Source organism: Drosophila obscura, unplaced genomic scaffold, assembly GCF_018151105.1.
Source record: "Drosophila obscura isolate BZ-5 IFL unplaced genomic scaffold, ASM1815110v1 contig_4, whole genome shotgun sequence".
In the NCBI taxonomy this organism is placed as follows: domain Eukaryota; kingdom Metazoa; phylum Arthropoda; class Insecta; order Diptera; family Drosophilidae; genus Drosophila; species Drosophila obscura.
In genome coordinates this window covers 7,043,093-7,069,243 of record NW_024542828.1, presented here as the reverse complement: position 1 = coordinate 7,069,243, position 26,151 = coordinate 7,043,093, and the positions used below count along the sequence as shown (strand labels likewise).

Genomic DNA, 26,151 nt, shown 5'->3' with positions numbered 1-26,151 from the left:
GCCCGGGGGCTTGGGGGCGTTTCGAACGCCAATCACGTTACATTAGTTATCAACATCACGGGGTGTGGGTTCAGTGCGGCTGCTGGCGATCTGTGACCAAGCCCATATCCTCCTGCATCTTCAGGGTCAACGGCAGCGGCCGCTGTGGCCAGGTGCGCCGTTGCAGGAGTGTCGCACCGCTGGCCAATTGCCGTTGCAGCGCCTCGATGGTCGGATAGATGTGCTGCTCCACAAATTCAGCCACCGTATACTCATCGTACACCTCCCAGAGCAGCTGCTGGGCCTCGCGGGCCATGGCGCGCAGCTCCTCCATCAGCATGGGCGTGCGTGCCGTCAGCTCGTGAACTCTCAGCGGTGAGCTGAAGTTGTGCCGCACATTGTAGTCGGAGAGCCAGGCGCTCTGCTCGCGCGTCTGCTGCAGATAGGCCCCCACCTCGGCCAGTTTGTCGTACAGCCGCAGGGCATACTTGTGGATCATGTGGCCGGGATAGTTGCACACAGCAAACAGTTGGCTGTGATGCGCATTCGTGTGCAGCTCCAGCCAGGGACGACCCGAGCGTCGGCTGTCCGGCTGAAAGACGCACTGCAGCACACGCAGCAGATCGTTGTCCCTGGGATTGGTGCTGAAATAGCCCTTGGAGACGGTCGACAGCGATGTCATCAGGCTGGGTATGCCAACCGGCAGCAGTTCGCACAGAATGGCAAAGTGATCGTAACGCTGCCAGCCGGTTAGGGCCACGCCACGCAGTCCCTTGGCGAAGCGTCCGCCCTCCTTGGCAATGACCGCCAGCCAGCGTATGTTGTTCTCCAGATGATGCTGCAGCGGCGGCACCAGCAGGCTCTCCCCGAAGGCACCCTTGTAGGCTGAGGCCACCCAGGCACTGGAAAAGACCTTCGCATAGGTGTCCCACAGCTGGGGCTGGATGAAGCGATAGATATCGCTGGCATACACCCACACCATGGGCTCCACATAGCTGCCGATCTGCGACTGCTGCAGCTCGCTGACGGACATCGAACGCAGCTGATCGTCCCAGATGACCACGCCCAGATGCGGCCAGTGGCGACGCACAAAGTGCGACAGACTGATCACGTGCGAGAGGAAGAGCTCGCTGCGCAGTCTCTGGCGGCACGTCTGGCACTCGCCCATGCGCTGCACCTCGTCGCAGCCGATGTGGATGTGCGTGAACTTGATGGGCAGTGCGGGTGCCGAGGGTGTCGCCTTGCCAATGCACTGTAAATGCAGCTCGATCACCTGGGTGAGCATCTGCTCCAGCAGGGCCATGCTCTGCGGCTGACTGGGGCAAATCGATTGGGGACTCTCCGGCAGCTCCCTCAGCTGCTCGAATCCCTCCAGCTTGAGCACATACTCCATGTGACCGAAGGTCTGCAGCAGCGGCATCACACTCAAGCCATGCAGGGCAGCGCACTCCAGAAAGTCCTGCTCGAAAAACGAAATAGGAATAACTAAAATGAATCACTGGAACACGCCCCCAAAAGTTACCCGCAATTCATCTGCCTTGTAGGCATTGTGTGCGGCCAGCGGCTGCAGAGCGCCCGTAAAGGGAAACATATCCTCGTATTCGATGAGTAGACCCGTGGCACCCAGCGCCCGCAGCATGGGCAGCAGTTGCTTGAGGAAACTCAGCTTGGGCGGGGCACCCTTCAGATCCAGGTGCACGAGACGCTCGTTGGGGGCACGTGGCCCGTCCGGGCCAATGCCAGCCACCACGGGCACACCCATGCGCTGCAGATCGTGCTCATACTGGGTCTGTCGCTCCGCCGAGCTGAGCATGCGCTCGTCCTCTGCATTGGCGTTCAGCTCCTCCATACCGGCGTTGCGTTGACGCTGCTGCTGTTCGAGTATCTTCAGGCGTTCCTGCTCGAACAGGTAGCTCTCGGCCAGCGGTAGCGGTGCCTTCTTGGCCTGGGTGGGACGCAGGAAGCGCACGTTGCCCAAACGCTGTACTGTGGGCGCCTTCTCTCCGGCAGCGTTGTCCTTGAGGCGATCGGCTCGCAGCACGCGATTGGCCTGGGCAATTAGCTTCTGGATGATGTGCACCTGCTGGTATCCCGTGGCCTGCTGCTGCTGCTGCTGCTGTCGCTCTCTGGCCTCAGCGTTCGCCGAGGGAACTGACAGCGCTGGCGTGTTGGTCGTATCGATGAGTATGGCCCATGTCCAGAGACCCAGCAGCACAAGGCCAGACACCAATAGCAGAAAGGAGAGTTTGCGACGCCAAATGAATATCCACAGATTCGAGTGCATCTGCAGGGAGAGGATAAAGGGAGCACAAGAGAGTGAGATTTGTGGGTTAAGTAAAGTGGCGCCCAGCAGCTGCCGAGTGGAAAAGCAAAAGAAAAACTTTCTTCTCTTGCTTTTCATAAATATTTGAGGATCCAACAAGTAGCCCGCCCGCCCGGAGTTAAGCTACCCACAATTCGAGAAGCCATCCGCATGTTACACATACGCCACCGTAGCCGCCACCGTAGCCATACGTTGCATGCCGCACAGCACTCATTGAGGTTAAGTTGAGAGCTGTTGGCGCTGTTGTTGCCTTTGTGGATGCCTCTCATCCTCCTTTAGCGCCGGTTGGGTCCTAGGGCTATGCACTATGGGCCCCAGCAGGGCAACTTGTATACTGTCTGTCTGCAGGGACCACAAAGCATAAATGGAGCAAAACTTATTTGTTTTCGTTTTTCTATTAACTCAGCTCTTGATAGCTTTTGCTGTGCTACTGTTCTACAGCTAAGCCACACTGGGAGGATTCTACAGCTAAGCCGCACTGGGCGGATTCTACAGCTAAGCCACACTGGGCGGATTCTACAGCTAAGCCACACTGGGAGGATTCTACAGCTAAGCCACACTGGGCGGATTCTACAGCTAAGCAACACTGGGCGGATTCTACAGCTAAGCCACACTGGGCGGATTCTACAGCTAAGCCACACTGGGAGGATTCTACAGCTAAGCCACACTGGGAGGATTCTACAGCTAAGCCACACTGGGAGGAAGAGAAAAGGGAGCAACAGACCACGGCAGGAAAGAGTCAGGCAACAGCTGGGAAAATTTTTTTTAAATGCTGGCTTTAGTAACAGATACTCGCATGAAAAGATAAGATAACTCTGGTAGATAAATTCACTCTCTATAATTCTGTTTTTAGCTTACAAAACTCCCCCCAAAACTCCAATAGTTTGTGGCATATTCCCAGATCTACAAGTATTAGCTGCCATTTCCTGCCTTTCCTTTTATTGCTTCAATTAATTTCCGTTTATCTACTCTTCGGACCCACTATGACGCCACAGCCCACCCTGTTGCACCCTGTGTGTGAATGCTTCAGTATGCTGCACATAATGGCAAGTAGTTGGCTGGCATTCGGGCTTAAATAGGCACAACTGGCTGCTTATTTAAATGAGTTTCTGGCCGAGTCATAAAAGCAGCAAAACACACACACACAAGCACATGCATACGAGTATATATGTATAGATATATATACGACCCACAATACAGCATCCAGCGAAGCAAGTAGCTGCCTTTGGGGCATGGGTGGGATGGCTGAAAACTTGCAGCTTCAACAGGCGATAAATGCAAGTGTTCAAGTGCAAATATGCAAGCTGTCTGTCTAGCGGAAATTGAATTGCCTTGCGTTGCCAGTGGGTGGGAGAGATCTCTATCTTCCCTTCCCTTCCCCAGCCCACCTATTCGGTTCGGTTTGGTTCGTGACTGACTGCCACACAAAGACAAACACACACAAAAGTTTGAAAAGTCCTTGTGGACACTTGCCAGACGGCTTTGGCTTGTGGGTGTAGTTGTGGCTGAGTGGATGAGCTGAGCCATCCAGTGGATCATCAGAGGTAACCACGCGTCTGCTCGTTCAGTCAATTGTCACAAATTGTCGAGTGGACGACAAGGATGGGGCGCCAAAGGTGATTCACCATAACGAGGGATGGGCGTTCCGCGGCATGGGAAAACTTCATTGCATTAGCAGCTGCTGCAAAAGCGCAAACGAGGAAAAGAAACCAAACCAAAAATGCTACAATTTTGCTGCAGAAATGTTCCCTTTTTTTTGGTGCTGTTGCCATGGCCCGATCGCCCTTCTTGCCCCAACTCAAACCCCCAATTGAATTACAATTGTTGGCGCCTGTCTGTAAACGTCCATTGCGCTGGTAACAATACAATTAAGTATTCCCATTCGCAGCTATAAGCTTCATCCATTCAGCACAGTTTCAGCATCCTTCAGCCATCATCCATTTTGCATTTGGCAAATAACCAATCGAAATCCGATTGCCGACCCATTTGGCTTAATCCACATTTGCATTATTCCTCTGTCCCCCGTGTACCCAACTCAAGCTCCCAGCCACCAGCCACCAGCCACCAGCCACCAAGCCACCTACTCGAATGCTGACTTTCCAGCATTTTTTTGTTGCCAAAATAGTCCACTCAAAGCGTTGCCCCCCTCCCACAGGCAGCTGAGTGCTGGAAGCCCCAAAACAAATATTGTATGCATGTACAGTGTTACATATAAGTATATGTACTCGTATGAGTTTCTCTTTTCTGTGCTTATTTTAATGCCCTGGCAAAGAGAAGTGTAACTTTTCGATTATCTGTAGGTGCCACGCGTCATGCAGCAGTACCCCTCGGCAGGTAGCTTGCGACTTGATTAGCTGCCAATAAGTGCTGCAGTTCTTGTGAATGTAAAAACCAAGCTCAGTGGAAAATTATACAACTAAAAAACATTTAATGGAAGAAGTTCGAGTAAAGCTGCTAAAGGAAAACTAAAATTATTTTTGGTTATATCTTCAAACCAATTTTAAAGCTTTTCAAGTTGAAAACAAGTTAAGCAAAAATAAAACTAGAACTGAAATAATTTGCGGATTTGTAGCTTAAAGAGTATGCAAATTTCGGCTACTCGAACCCGTCTTTTGTGCACTTGTCTCTTTTTTTTGTGTTTTGTGGTGCATCAGAAAGCCACAAACAATTTTGAAAGGGCGCTCTCGTTTTCGGGCCCGCTTTGTTGGCTAAGGTTCTCTTTCCGCTCGAGAGTGGGGGCCACAAAATAGAGAAACCAACTAAGCAAACGAAACGCACAGACAGACACCCACTGCAGCAGACACACACACACACACACACAGGACGAAGGACAAAGGAGTGTATGCAAGCGTAGGGGCAAGGCAGGGCAAGGCAAGGCGAGTGTGTGGCGTGGCGTGGCAAGGCCCACAGGCGTCTAAAAGGAGGCATGACATGGGCCAAAAATAGGCTGCGCTGCCGACACATATAACAATGGATGTAACGATGCCCCCAGAACTTGTGGGGCCACCCCTCCCCACCCCACCCTTTTGATGTCGAATTGCAGACATCTGATGCTTTCACTTTTGCTTGTTTGTGCCTGCCACGTCGCATCTCTCTGACACGCTGCACTGGGAGGCACTGGGAGGCACTGGGATGGGGGGCGCTAATTGCATTCGGCTTGAGCGCAGCGTTCAGGCAAATGTTTTCCCAAAATTAAATTTAATTGCGCCGCAAAACGACGGGCCAATTTGCAGTCATGGACATCGACATGGCAAGGAGAGAACTGAACTGCAACCCCCCCACGCTCCAAACAGGTGAAACCACCCACTATGCAGCATCAGCAGCCATCACCCCCCCGCTGTGGCATGATTTCCTCTCACACCCCGTCATACGGATGTGAAGTGTTTGCAACGCCCGCAACACAATTTGGCAACTTGCCACAAAAATAAAAATGAAACTGAAATATTTTGCCAAAAACAGCAAAAAAAAAAAAAAAAAAAAAAAGAAGAAAAAAAGCTGAAGAGAAATCCTTAAAGCGGGGCTCTGACGGACTTGAAATGCACTCAAGCGCTGTTTATGATCTTACGCCCCTCCCCACCCACAGACCCCTTATATTTTGCAGCGCATAACGGGGTATACGTGTATCGAATCGAATTTCGATAGCTGTTAAATTTATGTGCAAATAAGGAAAGACTTGACTTTTTTGTGCCCACTCCTGGATAAATGAAGATAGGCAAGAGATATTTAGCCACTGTTCTTTTCCCCTGAAAAACTCTGCTTTAAACTCCGCTTTAATTCAGTCATGAATCTGTGATGAATATGCGATAAATCTGTGATGAATCACAGATATATATCTGTAGAGTTTCATTGAAGAAACAGTCCAAACAGCACAGTCGGGCAAATCAGCAGTAGATTATCCGGCAAAAGCAATACCTCAATAACGTAGAATTTAGTGCGATTTTTCTTTATCCCAAAAAACAGATTGAAAATCGCAAATTTATGATATAATTGAAATGAATTGATTTATGATATAATTTAGTTCGTTTAGCACGTTTTAATCTGTTATTTTGTTGTAAAGGAAAATCTTCTAAAATTCTACTTCAATGACCACTTCTGGTTAAACAAAAATGAAAGTTTATGGAGTGCTCATAACGGAAACATTTACACACACACAGCTGCAATTGCCAGAGTCATCTGTTATTTTGTTGTAAAGGAAAATCTTCTAAAATTCTACTTCAATGACCACTTCTGGTTAAACAAAAATTAAAGTTTATGGAGTGCTCATAACGGAAACATTTACACACACACAGCTGCAATTGCCAGAGTCATATAAAAACAGTTTCCAACTCCATAAAAGAAAAACGTTCGTTCGTTCATTTTATTAGTTTTATGTGGCAGTTGTGTTGGCTTGGCTTGGCTTTCTGCTGTTTTCAGTTGGTAAATTGTCAATTAAATAGCAAATCAAGTTTCCATTTAATACCCAATTAAGCTGCCCCACACTGCTGCCAATTAAATGCAATTTTCCTCTGACCAATTAGTGTTTCACATATTGCTTTTAATTGTTTAAGTTAGTTGCTGCTTGTATGTAGTTTCCTTTTTGGTTTACTGGCAGCAACTTATTTTTCCTTTGCTTTTCTTTTATTGTCTGTCTGTTGTTGCAGCGGAACGCAACACCTCCTTGAGTTATATTTTAGTCAAAGAACAGAAAATACAGAAGGGAAGCCCCAAAGAATTTCTTAAACAATTTACAGAGTATGGATCGAGGGTCTAGCATACACTGGCAGCAGACCATTCATCGTTGCCTCCTGCTCCTGCTCCGGCTCCGGCTCCCTTCCACTGCTGTTTCAGCATTCCCATTCAATGGCTCTGGCTCCAGCTCCAGCTACAGCTACAGCTCCGCTTAAATTGCATTCCCTGCATTGCATTTTCAGCAAGGGAAAACTTGCTGCGCTGCGCTGCGCAACAGGGGAGCTCAAGGATGCCAAAAGAGTGGGGAGGAGAGCAGAGCTGGCTTAACGTGGCTTTAAGCATAAAGCAGGCCATAGATTACCCCAACAGAAAGCCAGAGGCAGACAGAGAGAGAGAAAGAGAGGGGGTAGAGTGCAGTTGGAGTGCATGGGCATGCAAAATATTGTGTTTGGGGGTCCGGCTATCTATCCCCTGTTCAGACTTATCGCAACGAGAGCCATAATCGGCAATTAGGCAATTTAACGCCTTATTAACGTCCATTAGCCAGCGCCAACTAATGGACGAGTGGAGATGAGGAGATGGAGGGCCCAAAACAAACGATACGATATACTCGTACATATCCTTTAGCCCACTGCACGCGCTCACTCGCTCACTCTCCCCCTGTCGCTGGTGCCCTGTTACTCCTCCAATGCAGTCTCAAGTTGCAGCTCGATGGGCACTCATATTTCACCCAACCAGCAGCAGTGCAATGCAGTGCCCTGCCCCTGCCTCTTGGGCTAAGAAAACGAATGGGGCACGGATGAAGTGCTTGCTCTGCTATGCATGCTGATGATGCTGGCGGAGTTCATTCCCATAGCTTCTGGTTAGCGCCTTTAAATGTCTTCCAAAGGATCAGATCCAAATGGTTTTTCCAGTTGAAGGCAGGCGGCAGTCAAGATAAAATAGTCAAATTGCACTAGGCAACAATATATTCCCATTGGGCTGATAGTTTAAGTAATTTATTTATGGGGCTGGCTGTTAGCAAAGTAAGTGACTTGGCAAAAAAAGTATTCGGCTTGAAATTCGTTGCTAAAATAACTATGAAATAAAAATATTCACCTCCATCTGAAGTATAAGTAAGGCACTCAATAACAATAAAGTAGAACAGCCCTGAGTTTGAATTATATTTACGTTGCATATTTCTTAACCGCTCCAACTCCACCCACCACCCACCCCACATTCAACCATCCCCACAAAACAAAAGGCGCCCCCCCCCCCAAGGCTCATACAAAATAGTTGTTTTCGGTATTGACCCACTTTGAATGCCATAAACAAACTTAATTTTTGCCATAAATGCATTTTGTTTTTTGTTGGCAAGCGAAACGAAACGAAAAAAAATTGGCAATAAAATGTATGCATTTTCCCGGCTTAGTCTTTGCCTCTCTCTCTCTCTCTTTCACCAATGAATGAAAATATAATTGGCAAAGCAAATGAAAAATCCAAGGGGGCTGGGGGATAAAACAAAAGTTGTCACCGTAACGGGTCCTGCCTGGCATCTGGCATGGGTATGAGAGTATATCCTTGATGAAATACTCACTAGGACCTTGGAGTACTCGTTTTTTTTTCTCCCTCTTCGCAGTAATTTCCTCTCCTTAACTAACAAACTTCTCTTGTTTGGCGGAGGAAGGGAAAAGAAAACTTAGCAAAGCTTCAAAATTGTCTGCATTCCGTTTTTACTCGAGTTCTGGTTCGCTGTCTCTCGCTCTCTCGCTCTATCTGCCCAGGCTTAATAAAAACGTTGTTACCTACTTCATAAGTAGATTATAACTGCAAAAGTTTAGAGCGAAAAAAGCACAGAATATCGTGGGGAGAAATCAGAGACAGGGAGGGTGAGAGAGAGGGAGAGCTAGAGCCACAGACAACACACAGAAAGTGTGCAACAGAGCGGGAGGGCAAGGGCTAAAAATGGGAACGAACACCACGTCTATAACTATAACTATGCAACACTTGCTGGTAGTTTTGTGCGCTTCCCTCGTGCCAGGCGCTAAACAGTAAAAAGCAAAAACTGTCATAGCCCCCCAGAAATGGGTAAAACGAGAAAAAGGTGGAACGATCGAGCTGCGACACGACTGCTGTGCTACCCCTCTTAAGCCAGCCCAAGCCAGCACAAAGAGAGGAGAGTCAAAGGATGATTTGTGCTCGCTCTCCACTGTAGCTGCGCTCTCTTTGTGGCATTTTTGCTTACTCACTCTTTAGAGTTTTAGTATGGCAAGGCTGCGGCTCTCAGCTGAAGCATTGCTCGCTCTCCTGCTTGGCTTTCATTGCTGTAATTTAGTTTACTCTCTTTCTTGAATTCTTAAATGATCTCCTGTGCTCTCTCTCTTCAAGCAGGTTCGTTTGCATGGCAATGCTCTCAGCTAACACTGCAATCTCTTTTACTCTCCTGCCTATACATTTCTTTTGCTTGGCATTTCTTTCTTTTGATGCTATTTCATTTCTCTTCAACAAAATTCCACTGGCATGGCAATGGCTTCAGCTGAAACCACTACTAGCTGCACTCCTTCAATAATTCTCCCTTTAATATAAGCCCCTGCTCATAGCAATGCATTCAGTTGATATTACAGCCTCTGTACCAATATATTTCCTGCTTGACGCCAACGGCAGCTGCAAACTTCATTTTAACTGCAAACGCCCAGCCCACACATATTATGTTTGTTCTTGGGCCATATTAATTACACGATGCAACATGCCAACATGCCCCACGTGTATCGGGTATGAAAATCACGACTAGGACACGTCGTCAGAGAGTCCTGCTTGAAAAGGGACCCTCGACAGCTTGGTGTTTATAATTTGAAATGATTTTTTGCCTGCATTTCTACAGCAAACAGCACGGATATAAAAGTGCAAAAGAAAGGAAAGGAAAGGCAAGGGCAGGGCAGGAGGAAGATTAGACATGAAACGTGTTGGGGACATTTTGTTTGGCTGCTTGTCACACAGATTTCTAGATAGATTACTTGAGTGTTGTATATATCGTACAGAAGAAGGTAATACAGAGCACAATATATATCTATACCTAGATATAAGATACGATTTTGTGGTCATGGATGTTGATTGGGTGAGAAATGTGAACGGGGGAGAGAGGACTGCCAAGCACTAAGCTCTGTCTTTGGCTCTGGATTTTACAGCTGAAAATTCAATCAGAACATGTACCAGCATGTTTTGCACTGACACATGGACATAAGTACATATGTACGTATCAGTTAGGGGGAGGGGGGGGGGAACATCGATTTCAATTGCATTACGGGCATTAGAGTGATTTATGAGACTTGTGTGCGAGACAAATTGATTGAAAAATCGCAGAGAAGCGCAAACAGATGGAAAGGAAACTGCTCTCTTGATTCATTGCGCCCCAAGGCCTTGGGGTGCCCAGATGGGAAATGCATTTAAGCGCTGAACGCTGCCATGTAAACATATATTCGATATCTGATTAAGGCCAATCAATGGCGGGGGTTGGTGATGCATTTACCAGCAGCTTTAATCACTTTGGCCCTGGCCTTTTCCCGCCACCACCCCCCACAAAAGTCAATGCACACGAATGGATGCAACAGTGCGTATGCGTGATATTTATTTAACGATAAGAATGCCCAGACCGCAGCAAATATTCGGCATCATTAAATACGAATGTCAGCAAAATGTCATGTACATATGTATGTATGTATGCATATTTACACACATATGTACATATATTTATGTACCAGCTTATGTATTTAAAGTCCCATTTGTTTATGTAAATTTCCGTTGAGGTCTGTAATTTGTGGCACAGCACAAAAAAACGAGAAGGAAACGTAGCACCACTTTCAACGCCTTTTAATTCCAGTAAAAGCCATTAAAATCTTTTGTTTCACATGCAGCAAAATGCCGACTAGCCTGGCAGATACTCACTCGAGTGGGGAGCACTCCCCACAGTCCACCCTCTCTCTCTCTCTCTCACTGGATGGTGCATCCATCTGCCTGCTCTGTGTGTGTGTGTGGTGTGTGTGTTTGTTGACTCCTTCGTCGCCCTGATGACAGCCAATGACGAACGTTGACAACAAAATGTTTACTAATGCAGACCCAAAACAGTGACAGCCAAAGAGGATGGAGTGCAGGCAAGCAGCAGAAGGGCGGGCCGGCCCGGATGAGCAGAGAAGCCCACCACCATATGGGTAGAACTTCCTAACAAGGCAGCAGCGATGACAGCGCTGATGGAATGCACTCTGGGATTGGAAAACTAGGGGCCTCGACTACGGGTCGAGAGCTCTGATTGATGTTTATGAATTATTAAGTAACTGCAGGGCGATGGGATGAACCAACTCCGCTCCGCTCACATGCTCATCCTGCCCTGCTGAGTGCATGCTGTTTGAGGAATGGAAAGTTAGCAAACGCTTTTGAAAAAGCAATTTACAACCAGATGATAGCTTCAAGATCACAGCCCCTTTGGCTTTACTTTAACCATTCTAGGGCCCGGATAGGGGCGTTAGAGAGCCAGTAAATGGTCAAAGGATTTCCTAAAAATGACTGCAGAATTTGACAACAATTCCACATAATCGTATTATAAATTAAGCAATGGTAGCAAAATACATCTGTAGGATTTTTGCACTTGATTAAGGGCACACCCTTCTGGCTGAATGAGGGCTCCGATCGATTTATTTTATTTTATTTATTATCGTATGTAAAAGTTAACAGCTGCTGGCATACTAAGACCCTTTTTGGCACGGTTTATGGAGTCCAAAATATCACACAAATAAATTAAAATTAAAATATAAAATTTGCACCTAAAAAAATGACTTACAATCTAAAGAACATTTTGTATACCTAAATATTATATCTTATAATGCATTTCAATTCTGTTCTCTTCACACAAAGTTCTTTTTTGGACTTTCGTAGTTTACAAAATTAAAGTAAAGATCGTGGAATTTTTATTTACACTTTGGAAATAGTTTTAATTTTACTTGCAATTCAATTCGAAAGTCAACAAAGTTCAAAGGAAACAGCGGAGAAACTTGTGTGTGTGTGTGTGTGTGTGTTTTCCAAGTAGTTTTCCCCAGTGCAGCACACCGCTGCGATGTCGCCAGCAGCACCTCAATGTTCATCCACCTGCACTGTTCTTGCTTCTTCCTTCAACAAATATCTGCTTCAACCCTGCTACAAATGCAATTCAAACTTTGCTGCCAATTTTCTGTGTGTTCTGTGTGTGTTCTGTGTGTGCCAAAGGCTAACCAAAACATGTCAAACATTTGAGTCAAACCCAAAAACTTTTGGTCAATTGTTTAGCTGTCGGCTGCCGGCTGTTGGCTTTGGGCTTTGGCCATTAGTCAAGAGGTTAATCCAGGGATTGAGGTGCACAAAATTGAGGCAAACTTTTAAGCCAATTTGGGACTTTGGGAATATGCAACTATGTCTCCGGCTCTCTGGCTCTCTGGCTCTCCATGTGAAAATGTGGTGCGGAAATTGTAAACCATTTTAAGCTCTACTTCTGGGACAAGTGTCGCCAGCTAGTAATTAATCTTTGAGTGGCGCAGAGCCAGAGGCCCAGATAAATCACTGTCAGACGTTGCGCGGTGCTGCTGCAAGTTGCAACGTGCAACATCTGATGTTGCCGCTCCATATGCACAACGTCAGTGGAGCTGCTACTGTCGCGATGTCGCGATGTCGCGCTGTCTCTGTCGCTGTCACTGTCCCTGGCATGTGCTAGGGTTTCAGCAGTCTAGTGCTTGTTTCTTTTCGCTTCTAATATGTCTTAAAAATTAATTAAGCGCCCGCTGGCTGCAGCAGCAGAACATAAGGCAGAGAGCTCCACACAGACACAGCAGGAAGTAGGAAGAGAGAGAGAGCCAGGCAGGCAGGAGATTAGCTGCCGGAAGTGGGCAAAAGGCAGAACCTAACAGAACAGAACAGAACAGGGGCAGAGTCCAACTAAGTCGCTTCCCACTGAAGGCAAGTTATTCTAGCCTGAACCAACACAAAAAAAAAAAGAGTTAGTTAGATTTTCCATTTGCAAATTTCCATATTTTCTTGCCCGGCTTCAGACCGCATTTGCATAATTCCTGCGTTTCTTTTGTGCAGCCCCATACCTATACCCATTCCATTCTGCAAAGCAATTAAAATATTTTCACTAATTTCATTTTGGTAGGGGGGAGGGTGGTATATTATCATGCAAATTATTACAATTTATACGCATTAAATGCAACAGCAAATAGCAAAATTCTTTGCCTTCTTACTGCACAGCAGCCCCTCTATTTTACATAATCACCCCCAGCCCTCCGCCCCCTCCACCTACCTATATATATATATACGTATCTTTCTGCCGCTTTTATCCTACATTGTTTGCCACTCTTCGAACAGGAGGGGGGGTTCGCATTCTGTAAATGCAAATAGAAGTGCAAACTTTTCACATCTAAAAACAGCAACAAACAAATTGAGGATTTCAATTTGCAGCACATCGAAGGATAAATGCGCTTTCCTTGCAGCCAACACAAATGTTACACTATGCAAATATTTAAATTTGACAGGTGACAGCAGGCCAATACCAAGCGCTGGTATTTATTTTCTGTGTGTGTACACACTGCTAGACATTGTGAGTGTACAAACAACAATATCTAAGGCATAGGAATAAAGAATATGTTGCACTGGCTGTGAGATATTCAAGCGCTCAAATCTCTGCTCCTATTTAAAACAAAAAAACAATTAAAACATAAAACATTCGGTTGCTAAATTTGTTTTCCAAAATTTCTAATAGTGCAAAAAGTATTTCTTTTTTGCAACATGAAAAAATAAAACACGCACTGCACTTTTATATTTAAATGTCATTTTGTTGTGGTTGAGCCAGCAATTTTACACAAAACCATAAAATGCTGTAGAGCTGTTTTTGGGAACTTTGGGAACATTCCTTAAACTTAATTACTTACAAATGGCTCTCTTTGTGAGCGCATAAGAGATTAGAAAATGTGCAGCCTGCAACTAGAGTTTCGTTTCGTTTACCTGACAAACATTATAACAAAGTTCTAATACCCCCCCCCCACAGACAAAGTTTGAAGCCGAAATGAAACGAGTCTGTTCTGGCTGTTAGAGGCATGAAATGAGCCTGGCAAAACTTATGTCTGCGGTCCCAGGACCACGACCACGACCAGCAGCAGCAGCAGCAGCAGCAGGAGTCCTGCCTTTCCTCTGTCTCTCTCATTTTGCATGCGAGAAATGTGGCACTGCTTGCAAATGAGATTGCTTCTGTTGTTGCACGCTTAATGCCATTGTTGCACGTATCCTGCGCATCCTGGCTGCACGTACTCATTGTTTACATTGGGAATGTTTTCGTTTTGCTTGTCACCGTCTGCTCCCACGCACAGCACGCACACACACACACACACACACACACACACACACACTGTACAGCACACAGAGGACACACAGGATGCTGCCCGGGCTCTGGTATTCCCTTGGATAGACCAGTGCAAGGTCTGACTTCAATACGCACTCATGCAGATATAATTTTTGCACACGCACATCCATCCCCTCCTTGCCGTATTCCCCTGCTCCGCATGTTCCCAATGCGATGTCATCAGCAGAACTCTAAATAACTTTTAAATGAAGCACAGAAAGATGCAGGCAGGCAGGCAGACGGGGCATCATGACCGCCAAACAACTGGACACAGAAGCGAAAGGCAAGGGTTCCCAAGGGAATCGTCTCCCTCTAGCCGGCCCCTTTTTTCTGACCAGCGCTTTGCAGTCTGGTTTCAGGCCCCACTGCAAAATGTGCCATTGTTTTAAACTATATTCACATACATATGTAAATATGTATGTATGTATGTTTGCATTTGGCAAACTTTTTCATGTTTTTTTCATGTCCATGAACATTGTAAAATTTTGCTGCGTGATTTTTTGTATGCCCCTTTCTTTTTTTTTTCTTTTTTGTGTGTGTGGTTGCGGTGGCCAAAGTGTGAATGTGTGAATAAGTGAGCGAGGCTGTTGTGTGTGTGTGTGTTAATGAAAAGTTCCCTCAACTTCCACATGGCTAATGAAATATTTAAATGTAATTTTAGCGCGTTAATCAAAAGTACGTTAATTAACTGTGGCAAAAATGTTTTAATTGGGGCATATAAAATGCATGGGCATAGCAAGTCGTCCCCAAAGAGATATGCTTGAACAAAATCCAATATTGTGCCTGCTCTAAGAGCAAGTCGTTGTTAGTCGTTGGCGGCACAAATGCTGGGCGAGTGGAATTGAAATAAATGTAGCCTACTTTTGTGGGTCAGTGCAGGGCATAAATCAACGTTTTCGGTGGCCGTTTTTCAGGGCAATTGAATTACAAGTGCCACTGCTGCAACCTGCAAAATGCAGTGCCAGATAGCCGACCCAAACGACCGACCGACCGACCGACCGACCAACCGACCAACCGACCACTTGCAAGACGACAAAAAGCGGAAAAGGCAAAACGGAAACAGGAAACGCCTGCCATGTGGAGTGGTGGTGTGGGAACGGGTATGGGTATGGGGGATGGGAGAGTTTCATAAATCCCGATGGCTGGCAAGCAATCCCCTCTTTGTGCTCTTGTGAAATATATGCTTGCCAGAATCCAGATGCTGCTGCTGCTGCTGCTTCAGACAACACGATACATGCGTTTGCGTTTGGGTTTTGGGTACGGCTGCGGGTGTGCGGGTGTGCGAGTGCCGGTGTGGATGTGGGTGACAGAGAGAAATACATACTTCACTCTTGTTATATCTTCCATGGGTTGATTCTTTTCTTACGCTCCGCTTAAGCCGCAGCCAACAAAAAGAAAACAATTTAAATGATAAGTCATAACGCTATTTATTTGCTCTCTTCGCTTCGCCTCTGCTGCTGCTGCTTCTGGTTCATGGTTGGGCACCTATGTATAAGGATGTGTGCACTCATGCCAGCAAGAGATTGCATGAAGAAAACACTTGCACAAATAAATACATTAAATTGTCAAGCAATTAGTAATCTCTGTGTGTGTGTGTGTGTGTGTGTGTTTGTGTGCCTGATGGGATAATATAATGTCATTAATTTAAGCTTAATTTAATTACACAGAGAGTTATGAGTCAGTCAGTCAGATGGATTAACGTGCAGCAGCGCAACAAATGTATATTAATTCTGATTTGTGGCACAACTGGGACGAGCACAGCCGAATCGAATCAAATCGTATCGAGTCCTTCTGCTGCAATGGCCCCATTCATTCAATGTTCGAAATGTTTTTAATTGAATGCCCAAACCCATGCGGAAGAGCAAGAGCCAAAACCCAACAAGAGTCAGCATCAGCTTTAAATCTGTTTTCGATTCCCCTTTAGACGGGGATTCACACACACATGTACACAGGAGTATGGATACGGGCACAAGAACAACGACAACAAATGTTGCCCTTGGGGAGCTGTCAATAGGATTGGAGAGCGAGCCCCTGCTCAAAATGTCGGCCTCAATTTTAACAAAATTAGAACTGCAAAAGGATTACCATTACGATTTGCCCAATAAAATGTGCCAAATAAAAATTGACAAAAGGGAATTGCAAAGGGCAAACAAGACCTAAAAGCCTCCCATACCCTCTCCTCCGCACCCCTAAAGCGACATTATTCATTTGGTAAACGATGGCCCACAGGAGGCAATCGCCTGCGGGCAGCCGTCACCATTCTGTGCAATTTGAATGGAGGGTTTCAATATGAAAAATCAGCAAAGTTTTTAAACTTTCAGCAAGGGATAGGGGAACGGGAAGTTAGTGCCGCATGCAATGCTTAAAATTCGGTCATCACGTGCTCAATAATATGACCCAAAAAAAAAAAACAAATCCCAAAAAGGAATTCTATTTCTACTGCATTTTTCCAAGCATTTTTCGAAATACTTAACTGTTTAGGCCGTATCGTCACACTGCAATTAACTGCATGGCGTATTATAAGTCGCGTGTCGCAAAGCACGAGAAATGCGAAATTGCAGCTGAATAGTTGGGGATATTAAAGCGCCGCACCACGCACAGCTTTCACGGACAGTTGCAGTTGCACTAATGTTTATGCCCCAAGACACAGGACTATTTTCATTTGGCGGCAAGCAAAAGTTCTTGCGCACTAGATTGATTTCAAACTCCATCGAATTCCCGCTTTCGAACTTTTTTTCTTAATCTGGCAGCAGTATTACCAATAACGGTTATAACAACTGCACGTACCCGATAGAAATATCGATATATAGTTCAGAGAACTTTTGAAAATTATAAGATTTTATTACCACGATTAATATCGATTTTTTCGATCGATTTTCAATAGAGAAACGTTGCTGCAAGTAATAAAATTGAATTATAATCAGATAGTAAGGGGTCATTCATTTTAAACGATTAATTTCTTGAAGAAACTTACAAAATAACACTTAAACCATCTCTTTTGAGACCAACAAAACAGCTGTTAAGTGAAACAAAGTGGAAACAAAAGCAATACAATCCGTGAAACATTATTATGTAAACAATCCAATAAAAAGATGTTCTGAAAACTAGCCAATCTTTTACAAAATGTATCGAGGAATTAAACAAAATTATTTTCTTAGGGCTGAGAGGCCATCTAGCTAGTAATTTTAAACCGAATATCAAAATCGAAGAATATATCGAGGCTGTCAGTATATTTACGGTAATTTAATGGCAAAGCGAAGGTATATTTGGGTATACTTTTGAGGTTCATACGGTATATTTTTTCGATAAAACCGCGGTCACACTGCTCTACAACTTGTAGCAAAAAAAAAAATATTTATACGAATTTTGATTTTAATTAACGAATTCGTAAAAACGAATTAATAAAACGAATTAAATCTTGTAGTCGAAGTGAAAATGTGAACGCTGTGTTTGCTTTTGAAATGAAATCCATTTAAAATGCATTTCAACAAATCAACTCGCTGTGAAAATTTCGTACAGGCAAAAAAGAGCCGATTTTTAGTGGAAGAAGAAGCAGCAGCAGCCGAACGGGCAGTAAAAGCAATCGTCGAATACACGGACAAAGCGCAAGGCGAATGAAACTCGTGTGAAGAGAAAACTTGCAAAAATTACAGCAACAACAACAGCAGCAGGCGAAAAAGTGTGTTTAGAAAAGAAATTAAAAACACTCACATATACATACCCACATATAAAACACACGAATACAAGTACACAACGAAGAGAATTGGTGCAAAAAGCAACAAAAAAACGAAGTAAAATAGCGCGCGGTTTAATAATAAATAATTATATGTATGCGCGCAAAACAAATGAAGAGCCGGGGAGCCGCAAAGACAAATACGAATACGAAAAATCAATGAGATTGTAATAAAATTCCGTATTTTTGCTCCTCCTCCTCTCTCTCTCTCTCTCTCCCCCGACTCACTCTCTCGTTGTCGTTGTCGTCGTTCTCGCTCTCTTGTCCGCACGAGCCAACAGCAGCAGCCTCTCAGTTTGTGTGTCTGTTTGTGTTTCTTGTTGATTTTGTGATAAAATTGCAATCAACAACATACACGATACAACAATAGTTAATGTATTTAAACAAAAGTATTAAAACAAGAGAGTAACTAAAGGTGCGTATGCAACAATAACAAACAACCATCTGTGAGTTTGTGACAGTGTGTGTGGCAAAAAGTAGAACGTGCGAGAGAAAACCCGCGTACCAAATTTGATGACGTCTCCAACATAGACACAACGGCAAACCGAATCGACAACAACAATGGTGAAATATCGGTAGTAATGTAGTTTTTGTCCTACTACTGTTTAGGGGGGAACAGGGAGAGAGGTAGCGGCAGGGCAACTACAGCGACGTCAGCAGCAGAGGTGAAGCAAGCAAGCATCAGCAGTTGTAGAAGAAAAGAGAGAGATGGACCGGTATTTTGTAGCCAGTGCAAGCCAGAACGAACCTCTGCTCTGCCAGCAGTTGGTGGATTTTTAGAGCCCTCGGAACTCACTCTCGAGGTTGATTAACAGCCCGAAAAGGGGAACAGTCAGACATCACATCACAAAAAAGTGTAGCCACTTTGCATGAAGAGGCTAGAGTGAAAAAGGTGTACTTGGCTTGCGTTCCCAGTTTGCTCTTGGATAGTTCTCTGGGTATGGTGTGGGTAAACCTTATTTGGTTTCATAATAGATTTCTGATAACATCTGGCCAATGATAACAGCTGACAGTCTCCCTATAAACATCATAAACTATATTCGAGTGGGCTACAGTGGGGGCCAAGTACATTGCTGTAACCTGCCGCTATCATTCTCACGTGCGAGATTCACTTCATGCTTATTTAATGACTATATTTAAGAGGGTTCTGTAGAACCTCCATTAGATATTCGATATTCATGGCCCTGGGCCTAGTAACGGATGCACCTGCCATGTAAAGCCAATTGGCCTTATCGCCACGCGCCCTGGCTCTCTCTCTCTCTCTTTCTGTGCTGTTGTCACCCATTCACTCACTCACAGTGGTGTGTTAATAAAATGGGAGCTCCCTAGACGAATTTTGATTTGAATAGCCATTTGACAGCGGGAGCCACATACAGTAGACAGACAGATTACGTTGCCTGCTGCTGGCCTGGCCTGGCCTTTTGCTACCTACCAAAACGACCAAACGGAGCAGCCAAGAGCATCATTCACTCACTCACTCACCTGGCGGAACAGCGACGCACAAAAGTCTATGCAAAAAGTTCGCGTACATCTTTAATGATTCTATCAAGTTTATTCAAATCGAGTGTGTTTTATGTTGTAATTTGAACAGTGTTTACTTTGACATACAAAAATGCAATTGATCATATTAACTAATATTTCAACAATAGATAAACTAAAGTGCACCTTAACTATTCGCAGTCAGTGTAGCACTTGTGCCGTTTTGTCGACAATGCGCGCGCTCCCTCTCTCGAACTCACGCAAGTACACACACACACACACAGCCACGCACATGAATACATATATACGAGTTTGCAACACACACACATACATACAATGTCGCTCATTTTGCCCTCTCTCACTCACGCTCTCTCTCTCTCTTTGCTTTTTTTCTGTTTTAGTGGTTGTGCAAGAAGAAGCAGCAACAATCAGGCAAAAAAATACCTGAAAAAAAAATAAACGGTAAAACGAAGAAGTGGCGACACACAGCGCAGAGCGCGCTAAAAGTTTATTGTAAAAAAATCGCAAAAAGTTAAAAAGCACAAAGTGTGTTTTATTTTTCATTTGCAAAGAAATACAATAACAACAATTATATTAAAAATGGTGGAAGTAATAGAGCGGCAGAGAACGGCTGCGTGAGCTCAAAGCGCGGCCAATTAAAAAACAACAACAACAGCAGCAGAGCAGCCGCTGAAGCCAGAAGCAGAGCAACAGCCAAGAGCCAGCCTCGAAAAAGTACATAAAAATATATAAATTTAAATAAAGAGTGGAAGTTGGTAGAAAAAAAAAGCAAACCACCAGCAAAAGAGCGAAACGAAAGCAAAGTAGAAGCAAGCGCAAAGAAAAGCAAAGAAAACCACCTTACCAGCCAGCAGCAGCAGCGCGCAGCAACTAGAAACATCACATAAACATAAACCAACAAAAACCAAGAGACCAACAAAATGTACGGAAAATCAAAGACATCAGCGGTCCCCTCAGATGCCCAGGCACGGGAGAAGTTGGCCCTCTACGTCTACGAATATCTGCTGCACGTGGGCGCCCAGAAGGCGGCACAAACATTCCTCTCCGAGATCCGATGGGAGAAGAACATAACGCTCGGCGAGCCGCCAGGATTCCTGCACACCTGGTGGTGCGTCTTCTGGGATCTGTACTGTGCGGCGCCCGAGCGTCGGGATCAGTGCGATCACAGTTCGGAGGCCAAGGCCTTCCATGATTACGGCTTCGTCAGCTCCGGCTATGGCGTGAATGGCATTGGTCCCGGCGGACCACACAACGCTGGCGGTCCGGCGCCGAGCCCTCTGGGACAGATGCCACCCGGCGGTGATGGCGGCCCAATGGGACCCGGCGGACCTATGGGTCCAAACTTTTTCCCAAATTCAACAATGCGGCCGTCGCCGCCAACGCATGCATCCAGTCCACAGCCGCCGCCGTCACAGATGATGCCGGGCCAGCCGCCGTTCATGGGCGGACCCCGATACCCTGGTGGCCCGCGACCTGGCGTGCGTATGCAGGGAATGGGTAACGAATTCAACGGCCCGCCCGGACAACCCATGATGCCGAATAGTATGGATCCGACAAGACCTGGTGGCGGCATGGGTCCCATGAATCCACGCATGAATCCGCCTCGTGGACCTGGTGGTATGGGCCCCATGGGCTATGGCGGGCCGGGCGGAATGCGTGGCCCAGCACCCGGACCTGGAGGAATGCCGCCAATGGGCATGGGCGGAGCGGGCGGAAGACCGCCGCAATGGCAGCCCAATGCGTCGGCGCCTCTAAATGCGTATTCATCATCATCACCAGGAAATTACGGACCCGGCCCCGGCTCGAATGGTCCACCCGGACCAGGAACGCCCATAATGCCCTCGCCGCAGGATAACACGCAAGGTGGTCCGGTTGGCGGACCAGGCGACAGTATGTATGCACTTATGAAGCCAGAATTCCCCATGGGCGGTGGCCCTGATGGCGGGGGCGGCGGTGGCGGGCCCGGCGGCATGGGTCCAATGGGCGGTGGCCCGAACTCGATGGGTCCTGTACTTAATGGCGGCGGTGGCCCAGACGGCACCGGTCTGGATGGCATGAAAAACTCACCAGCCAACGGGGGACCGGGAACGCCACGCGAGGACTCTGGCAGCGGCATGGGTGACTATAATCTCGGCGGGTTTGGCGGCCCCGGCGAGAACGATCAAACCGAATCGGCGGCCATACTGAAGATCAAGGAGAGCATGCACGAGGAGGCCAAGCGGTTCGAGAAAGACTCAGATCATCCGGACTACTTCATGCCATAACAACATCATCAACATCATCAGCAGCAGCAGCAGCAACTTCACCAGCAGCAGCAGCAGCAGCAACAACAACAGCATCTCAATACGGTAGCAGCCGCTGTGGCAGCTGTTGTGGCAGCAGCTGCATCCAATGGCACGGCGGGCAGCTCCTCAGCGGCATCCATAGCCGCGGCAGCCCTTGGTGCGGCAGCCTCCAATCTGCTCAGCAATGGCAACAACAATTTCTGAAAACAAAAACCACAACAACAACAACAAAAACCAAGCATAAAACAAAAGCGGTAGTAAAAATCCTTGATACATAAGCATAAAGTAATTAAAATTAATACATGTATGAGAAATAGAGAAACCCTTAAATATAATAGACTAAAAAAGCAAAACAACAATTTGTAAAATGTAAAACTGTATAACGATAAAAAAAAAAGGATCAAACAGACGGACGAACGGGCGGACAGAAATCTGTTCCCAGTTGCTGTTTCCTGTACACCCACACTGCACTGTAATTTCTACTTGTATTACACGCTGTTGATTTTAGATAAGTTCGTTTTGTTGTTGTATTGTATTTTTAATCTTATTTGTCGTAAATTCAACTTGAAAATGTCCCCAAAAAGGCAGGACAGCAAGCAGTGCAGTGGGGTTAGGTTAGGGCAGAACGACGTGAGCAGCAGAGCAGAATGGAAGAAGTCCGCAAGGGGAAGGAGAAAACCAACCAAGAGTAATCATAAAAGAGAAACAAAAGCAAATATACTTAAAGTAATGTTTAAATATGCAACAAGTCTAGCAAGTCTTCTGTTTAGTTCAGGCAACACACACACAAACTTACCTTTCTACTCCACACCCCCGAAACACCCACTCAGAACTGTCGCTGACTATCCCTATCCCCTCCACTATTTATACCAATTTACTTGCTTACTAAACTAAAAACCCATTAATGATACCATAGCATTATATAGAGATTTATATATATATATATATATGTGTGTTTTTGTATGTATATATATATATATATATGTGTGTTTTTGTATGTATATATATATATATATATATATAGAGCAGTGACTACCATGTATGTACATTTATTAGTTTGTGTGATTTATGTTTTTGCATATACATATATACCAATAATATATATATATATATAATTGTAGAAAGAAATCATAAACGCAAATTAAATATTTTGTTAAGCCATGGCGCAACAGAAGATCGCTTAAGGCATAAAATGGATGAATGAAATATTTATAACGATATATATATACATAAATACACACATAGTTGAGTATATATAGCTAGCATTATTGGACATGTATATGTATAGATTGTAACCAACCAACCACACACACACACACACAAGTTCTTATAAAACGCTTCTCCGATTGATTTTGCACAATGAGCTACGAGCACAGTGTCTAGATCGTTTCTTTGCGGCTCGTTCGGCCCCGTTCTTGTCCCAAATAATATTATCTTTTTAATTCTCATTGTACAAATTGTAAACTTGGCACTTTGCTGTCCGCCGTCTATGTATTGTATTGCTTTTATTCTGTATTTCTGTCTCGCGTCTGTCTATCTGTTTGTTTGTTTGTTTGTTCGTTTGCTTTACGTTTTGTTGTATTATTTTTTTTAGTGTTTGTTCTTTCTCTCATGTGTATGTGTATGTGTATTTATATTTTAACCAAACAACTTAAACGAAAACTGTTATTTAAGTTCCTTTTAACAGCGAGCAATACCATATATATATATATATTTATTATATGTATATGCGACTTCCCCCTCAGTTTTTGGAGATCGGCAACAGCTTGCACTTGTTTCGATTTCCTCACGGCATTGTGTGCATTAGGACAGCATAAGAAACTTATATAGAAATCTTTATATACCAGGAGATATATATGTAGGTATATATATACATATAGACCAGAAAAGGATACAGATTGTAGCCTATTGTATGCACTAATTTATTGCAGAATAGCTACGCGCATAACTATAAGATTTAGCTGTTTAATATGCATATGCAAATATATATTATATATATATATATTTCTTAAAAGGCAGCAAAGGCAACCACAAATGTAGAAACCTAAAAAATCTTAGACCTTAACCTAATGCAAAAACGTTTAATTCAAAAATATCACACTAAAAAAAAAAAAAAAAATGAATGCTGTACAAAACAAACAATTTATAAAGTACATAGAATATATATATATATATACACACATTGTATATGTCTGTGCTTGCATCTATATGTATATCCCCGATACAGCACATTTCGCATTCATAATGATGATGATTGATGAAGGGCAGCAGTAGAAGGGAGAATCCACCCGTATAATAGCATTAGATTCGAAGATAATTTATAAGCCCCAAATCAAAAGGAATATAGATAAAGAAAATAATTACATTTCTTTATAATACAACAAACACCACACACACGAAACACACGCAAATCAATTGCTAAATTAATTTAAAGAAACAAAACAAAAAAAATATAACAAAACAAAACATGAAAAAAATCTATTTTAAATATTGTATATGTTTAATGTGTCGGAATTTAAAATATATACGAGAGAAAAATTGATAGTATGTGCGCTGCATGATATAAATCGAAATCGATGTGGCATGCCGCGCCGCATCCATGATGCGTCAAGCGAGAAAAACTTAAATAGTAATTAAGTTAAATTTATTTACTAACGCTTATGGTTAAAGCGTTTCAATTGCTGGATCTATATTAAATGAATAAAAATAAAACAAGCAAAAATATAAGTATAATGGAGCGGAATTATAAGTAAAACAAAAGTATAAATGCCCCCTTCCTCTCCCCCCCAAAACAACAAATGAGAAAAACAAAAAAATGGCAAAAACGTAACCCAGAAAAAAAAAATCGAAAAAAATGAAATGAATACAAAACAAAACCGATTGAATATGGAAATATGTTTAAATAAGTATTTTAGTGTTAATTATACAATTTACAAGTACACAACACAAACAAAAAAAAAAAACAACAACAACAATATAATATAAAAATGAAATAAAGTTTTAAAACAATATTTGTAAAAAGTAAAAAAAAAAATATCTAATGTTTTTAATTTGTTTAAATTGGCGTTTATTTGGGAAACGAATCAGATGTAGGTATAAGATTTGTCTACATGTTTTATAAGTATCCATGTCCTGTCTGTCTGCATGTTCTTTAGCATAAGGAAAATTCATGTTGTGCCTGTTGTTGAAGTTAAAATCTGTTTATCCATTCCCTTGGACTCTGGAAAGTTATTTATAGGTTTTTGTAGATCCCAAACCACATTAGGCGGGGTAGATCCCAAACCACATTAGGCGGCGTAGATCCCAAACCACATCAGGCGGGGTCGATGGAAAAAGATGGAAAAGATTTCTTGTTTTTGTCATAATTGAACAATTTGGCAGCAAAGTGCGTGCGGCATGTAATCTGGCTCGTGTGTCTGGGCTAACCACAGTCAGACAATTGGCCCGGCACACGAACATGGCTAATGAATGGACAGTTGCACTGCAGTGTGGACAGTACATTGTGGATGTTGATGGCATTGGGTTGTCCGGGGCAACCGGCTCGCTCGATGGCGGCCAATACAAATTGAGCAGTTAATTACACACTCAACGGACAGTGGTCAGTGCTGATAGAAGCGCTGAGGCAAATGCTGCACAAAAAATCGATAAAGCTGCGGCCCAGGCGACAAGGAAAAATGCATGTCCATCATATACCACTTGAGTGCCGCTGAAGTAATCAAGAAATCAAGCCTGGCATTTACTCTCATTAATGCAACAAAGTGGCGTCCTGTTTCCACTCTTGCATGGGACTGGTGCGCACTGCAGTTGGCGCTGCTGGGGACAGACAGCCGCCAGAGGAGACTACAGCCTCGGTGAACCATTGTCCGACCTATCGACAGATTGCTGGTGCCACAACTGGAGCCGGTTCGGCGCCGGCCAAGCGTGTTCCCATACTGTTCTCAACCAATCGCGGACTTTATTTGCGTCTTTCGCAATCTGTTGTCGATCAGGTGGAGGTGCTGACACTGCAACCACGGGGCCAGAACTACAACATCAGTTTCTGTGATCTGGAACGTTGGGTGAGCAAGCAGCAAGCAAAGTTTCTTCACGGCCAGCGAGAGTTTACCGATTATTCTTTTTGTGCTTGCAGAGCACTAATCGGGCTAATGTTGTGAGTCTGGAGGATACGTTCACCATCATGCATCAGAGGAATATGTCACCGGAGGTGCATTTGTATCAGCCGCGGCTATGGAACAATCACGTCAGCTACAGCTTGATGCATTGAGCCGAG

General features: G+C 44.5%; 3 protein-coding genes and 1 long non-coding RNA gene across 7 annotated transcripts; 3 read left to right on the top strand and 1 right to left on the bottom strand.

Annotated features, from left to right (window-relative positions):
* Positions 1–65: 65 nt before the first annotated feature.
* Positions 66–16,976, bottom strand: LOC111065825 (hexosaminidase D). 3 transcript variants are annotated; one of them, XM_022354253.2, is made up of 3 exons: positions 16,838–16,976; positions 1,502–2,263; positions 66–1,438 (listed from the first exon to the last, which is right to left on the bottom strand). In XM_022354253.2, the coding sequence occupies exons 2-3, from the start codon at positions 2,261–2,263 to the stop codon at positions 71–73; spliced, it is 2,130 nt and encodes a 709-aa protein (XP_022209945.2). In that variant the 5' UTR covers positions 16,838–16,976; the 3' UTR covers positions 66–70. The 3 variants fall into 3 exon arrangements, with proteins under 3 accessions (XP_022209945.2, XP_022209942.2, XP_022209943.2); XM_022354250.2 differs by lacking the exon at positions 16,838–16,976 and adding an exon at positions 2,434–2,731; XM_022354251.2 differs by lacking the exon at positions 16,838–16,976 and adding an exon at positions 2,466–2,731.
* A 693-nt stretch (positions 16,977–17,669) lies between these two features.
* LOC111065827 lies at positions 17,670–20,089 on the top strand. 2 transcript variants are annotated; one of them, XR_005968186.1, is made up of 2 exons: positions 17,670–18,042; positions 19,977–20,089. It is a non-coding gene; the product is annotated as an uncharacterized LOC111065827 (long non-coding RNA). The 2 variants fall into 2 exon arrangements; XR_002607036.2 differs by lacking the exon at positions 17,670–18,042 and adding an exon at positions 18,376–18,511.
* Positions 20,090–20,445: 356 nt separating this feature from the next.
* LOC111065818 (single-stranded DNA-binding protein 2) lies at positions 20,446–22,452 on the top strand. The gene has a single exon (XM_022354241.2). It carries the CDS (start codon positions 20,517–20,519, stop codon positions 21,858–21,860), a length of 1,344 nt encoding a protein of 447 aa, XP_022209933.1. The 5' UTR covers positions 20,446–20,516; the 3' UTR covers positions 21,861–22,452.
* A 2,476-nt stretch (positions 22,453–24,928) lies between these two features.
* LOC111065774 lies at positions 24,929–26,145 on the top strand. The gene is made up of 2 exons (XM_022354165.2): positions 24,929–25,939; positions 26,011–26,145. The coding sequence occupies exons 1-2, from the start codon at positions 25,664–25,666 to the stop codon at positions 26,143–26,145; spliced, it is 411 nt and encodes a 136-aa protein (XP_022209857.1). The 5' UTR covers positions 24,929–25,663.
* The last annotated feature ends 6 nt before the right edge of the window (positions 26,146–26,151 follow it).